Genomic DNA, 3,943 nt, shown 5'->3' on the forward strand with positions numbered 1-3,943 from the left:
TATCAAGAGATTAAGCTATTTCATCTTATCACGGCTCTTATAAGACACTTGAGAAAATCATACCCCATCACCCCCCACCCCCTCCAAAAAAAAAAGAACTGCTCATGGCTCTATTGGAAAACCCCTATGTAAACAAAACGTCGATGGGGTACCTTAAACTCGGTGCCCAGAGTGCTGATATATCTAAACCCCTAAAATAACAACGGTAATAGTAACAAGTATTAAGACATTTTATTGTTATTGTTTTCAACAATATAACATATAACGTTATTACATTCCGGTAATACTTTTTTTCTTTTCATTTTTTTTTTACCTAAAACGACCTAGATCCGCTTCACCTTTTGTCTGCACCAGCACTGCAAAAATGATCCGTTTTAACAAGCCATATAATCTCTATTAATCGTGTTCGAATACCATTTCCCTTATGCGAATTAAAGAGAAAATATGCCAATAGATGGTACCTGTTTTAAGTAGGCTATATTTCCAAATGTCCTTAAGTGCTCTGCCTTGACACTTGTAACTAGAAAATCCCCGAAACAAGCGGTTTATAAGTGTAATTGTGCATAAGTTCGCCCACTGGCAGATTTCCCCCACTTGTTTAAAAAGACTTTAAACGTTGAATATGAGACTAAATGATTTGTTACGGTGGCTGATTTCGCAGTGTTCCAGTCCAGTATGTCTGCCTTGCACCTTGCCGCAAGTGCTTGAAGCTTGACTCACGCCACCTCGTAAATTACTTTAAAAAACAAAACAAAAAAAACGGCTGCTCTCTGTCCCTCTTCTGTGCCGCTTTTTAAGAGCCAAGGTCCACTAGATTAGAAGACATAGGGTTCAGTATGGTGTCATGGTGCAATGAGTGGTGATGGTGCACCGAGTCTGCACCGCTGGGTACCGGGATGGCGCTGGGTCCCGGCGGGGGCGCGAGGCTGTGCAGGGACTGTAAACCGGTGTGTGAGCCGAGGAGCAGAGCCGGGCTCTGAGACGTGTGATCCGGTGTCCCCGAGGGTGTTTTATCGTCGTCCGAGCTCCCCAATAGAGATTTATTTCCATTCATGGAAGAAGTCAATGGGTTGTGACTATTGCTGTTGGAGTTCTCGTTGTTTTCTCTGCCAGCAGAAAACAAAATCACAAATCAGCGTGGTGCAGGTACAAACTATTGCCACATTTAGTTCATCAGGAAAACATATGAAAGAAATGATGAAGTTTAGACACTTTTTAAAACTAGCTACAGTGATTACACAGACTAAACAGACTAGATATGCAAATTATATATATAGAAATATTTTTAACGTTGTGAAAACAACAAAAATCATTATTCTCAAAAAACACACAGGCCTATACACACACACAGACACACACACACACACACACACACACACACACACACACACACACACACACTAAGCAAAACTATTGTTGTCCATGCTACTGTGTGTAGCCTAGCCTACTGAGCATTAATTAGACCACGCAATATTTAAAAAAGCCATAATAAGCATCATTAATATATTATCAAATCCTTAGTCTAACGATTTATGAATGCATAAATCAGCAATGCATCCGTACGCACGTGTGCCAGGATGTAGACAATGAGTAAGTCATTGAAATAATTAGAGGCTATGGCTCACTTCACTACAGCAGTGCAGAGAGTTAAATGGCTGCAGTGGTGAACAGTGACTGCAGACAATAAATCTATTGGACTATTGACCCTGCATTAAGTATCTGTGTTCAGGGCAACTTAATTTAACCAGTGTGACCTGTGGGTAAACACGCCTAGTGGGCAATATCTCTTTGGTCTTTGGTAGGTCTGAATACATGACAGCTCTAATTATTGCTAAACGTGTGCTTGTTACGTAGGGCGTGTAGTTTGCAGTGGTGAGTTCAAGGCTTTTCTCAGTGGGAAGACATGATTTACGCGGAGCTTTCAGCCCGAATTAGTGGCCAGAGGGTGAAAGAAGACACCAAGCCAGCGAACACCTGACTGAAACACGTCTCCCAAACCTCTCTCCTCGTCTGCCTGTGTAATTTCCTAACTTTGAAATGTACAAACGACACCTGATGAAATGCCAACCGGGCTGAGGCGGAGGCTACACATCTTGTCACATCAATTACACCGCAAAACAACTTTTAAAGTGTTCTGAGTTGTTTTCTAGAATTCTATAGGCCTCATGTTATGTTCACTCCAGTATCTGGAGGGTTAAAACGTGTTGTTTTTCTCTGATCCTAATGTGAAAGTCAAATTTCATGTTATAATAGGTATGATTAAAACATAAAAGTGGGGTAAATGCAACTTTTATAACCTTGTAATTTACCTGACAACAAGCCTTTTAATTTGCTGCCTTTCAACTTTTACGCGAGGCCTACACAATTATCACAAACATACAAACAACAGTACGGGCCGAGAGTTGAGTTACTGAACCCAAAAGTATGAAAAAGTGCCTGGTTTTATTATACTTTCCAATTGACACAGATGCGTGAAGAGAAATGGAGCGATTACTTAAGAACTGGAAATATATTATTTGGTCAATGCAATAAATTGTCAGATGTAGGTCAGCAAATCATAGACACCACAGAAGCACTGTTTGAGCCTGTTTTATGTATATGTTTGCTTAATATAATAACGATAGGAAATAGAACTACAAGATTCACCTTTTCTGGAAAATATTTGAAGTATCTTTAACTTTGCTCCTACCTTTCCTTCGCCTCCGCTGCTCGGTCTCGCTGCCGTCGGTTTTTGAACCAGTTGCTGACCTGCGTGGTCGTGAGTCCCGTGGCCTCGGCCAGCTCTCTTTTCTCCCGCGGGGATGGGTAAGGATTGTGGGTGTACCACTCTCGAAGGACGCTCCTGCTCTTTTCCTTGAAGCAGTAGCTTGTCTCTTCTCCGTCCCAGATGGAGCGAGGAAGGGGGAACTTTCTCCGGACGCGGTACTTCCCCACGGCGCCGAGCGGGCGGCCTCTCAACTTCTCCGCCTCGATGTAGTGCGCTTTGAGCCACAGCTGCTGCAGCTTCGGGTGGTTGTGCGGCGAAAACTGGTGGCTCTCCAGGATCTTGTAGAGCTCTCGGAAGTTCCCCCGGTGGAAAGCGACCACGGCTTTCGCTTTGAGGACGCTCTCATTTTTGTGGAGGTGTTCACACGCCGGGAGCGACCAGAGGAAGCGCCCCAGCCGCTCGATGTTCCCCCCTTGTTGGAGTACTTCGCAAACACACGCAACTTGTTCCTGCGTAAAACCAAACGTCGGAAGCATGGACATGGCGACAACGTAAATCAATACAGATTATATTGTGCCTTACTTCCACGTCTCCCCTCTCAGTCTCACATTAAATCAAAACGCATTAAGTCCATAAGCGACAAAAGGTCCCCAAAAGTGCAGCCTAAAACTTAAAACAGCCCAAGGTTAGGTAATATCCAACTGCGTATTAACTCAAGTCCATTCAGCCATGCAAAACCCCAGGCGACAATCCCTCATATAGTTGGTGAGAAAGAGAGAAAGTTGCTACTCCTTCAACCGTCCTCCTCCACCTTTTCTATGCTGTTTCAACATAACCTACTCCCGGAGACCGGGCTCGCTGGCTCGTTTTAATAATATTATTCTAAGCTGGCAAGACAAGCGATTATATGAACTCTGATTGGTTGGTGATCTGACCTGGGGATGGTGAGGATCAGACAATAGCCTTAGTCAAATGATTTGCCATGGTTACGCTGTCACTCAAGGTAACCTGATATGCTTTGAGGTGGCTCCCTGGCAAAGTCAACCCAATTGTTCCCTTCACAACCAGCCCGCCTACCAATAGAAATATTGCTCAGATTTTCATTTTTTTTTCTTTCCCTCCACTTTGACAGACAGCTCGGGCAGCCAACGAGCGCAGAGCTGGGGGTATGTGGAGAAGGAGAGCAGCGCTGGTGCCACAGCTGGGGGAAGGATGGCGCCAGAGCGCACAGAGCCT

At 44.2% G+C, this 3,943-nt stretch overlaps 1 protein-coding gene across 1 annotated transcript; it reads right to left on the reverse strand.

Moving 5' to 3' along the window:
* Positions 1 to 286: 286 nt before the first annotated feature.
* Positions 287 to 3,721, reverse strand: six2a (SIX homeobox 2a). Its single transcript, XM_031316127.2, has 2 exons — positions 2,690 to 3,721; positions 287 to 1,106 (listed from the first exon to the last, which is right to left on the reverse strand). Exons 1-2 carry the CDS (start codon positions 3,247 to 3,249, stop codon positions 794 to 796), a joined length of 873 nt encoding a protein of 290 aa, XP_031171987.1. The 5' UTR covers positions 3,250 to 3,721; the 3' UTR covers positions 287 to 793.
* Between the last annotated feature and the right edge of the window lie 222 nt (positions 3,722 to 3,943).

This window comes from Sander lucioperca, chromosome 15 (genome assembly GCF_008315115.2).
Source record: "Sander lucioperca isolate FBNREF2018 chromosome 15, SLUC_FBN_1.2, whole genome shotgun sequence".
In the NCBI taxonomy this organism is placed as follows: Eukaryota; Metazoa; Chordata; class Actinopteri; order Perciformes; family Percidae; genus Sander; species Sander lucioperca.

What these genes read in the sequence shown, in the direction of transcription:
- six2a (XM_031316127.2), bottom strand. Translation starts at nt 3,249, where the DNA reads ATGTCCATGCTTCCGACGTTTGGTTTTACGCAGGAACAAGTTGCGTGT. An exon ending in GCAGCGGAGGCGAAGGAAAG is followed by an intron (nt 1,107 to 2,689) that starts GTAGGAGCAAAG and finishes TTCTGCTGGCAG; the next exon opens with AGAAAACAACGAGAACTCCA.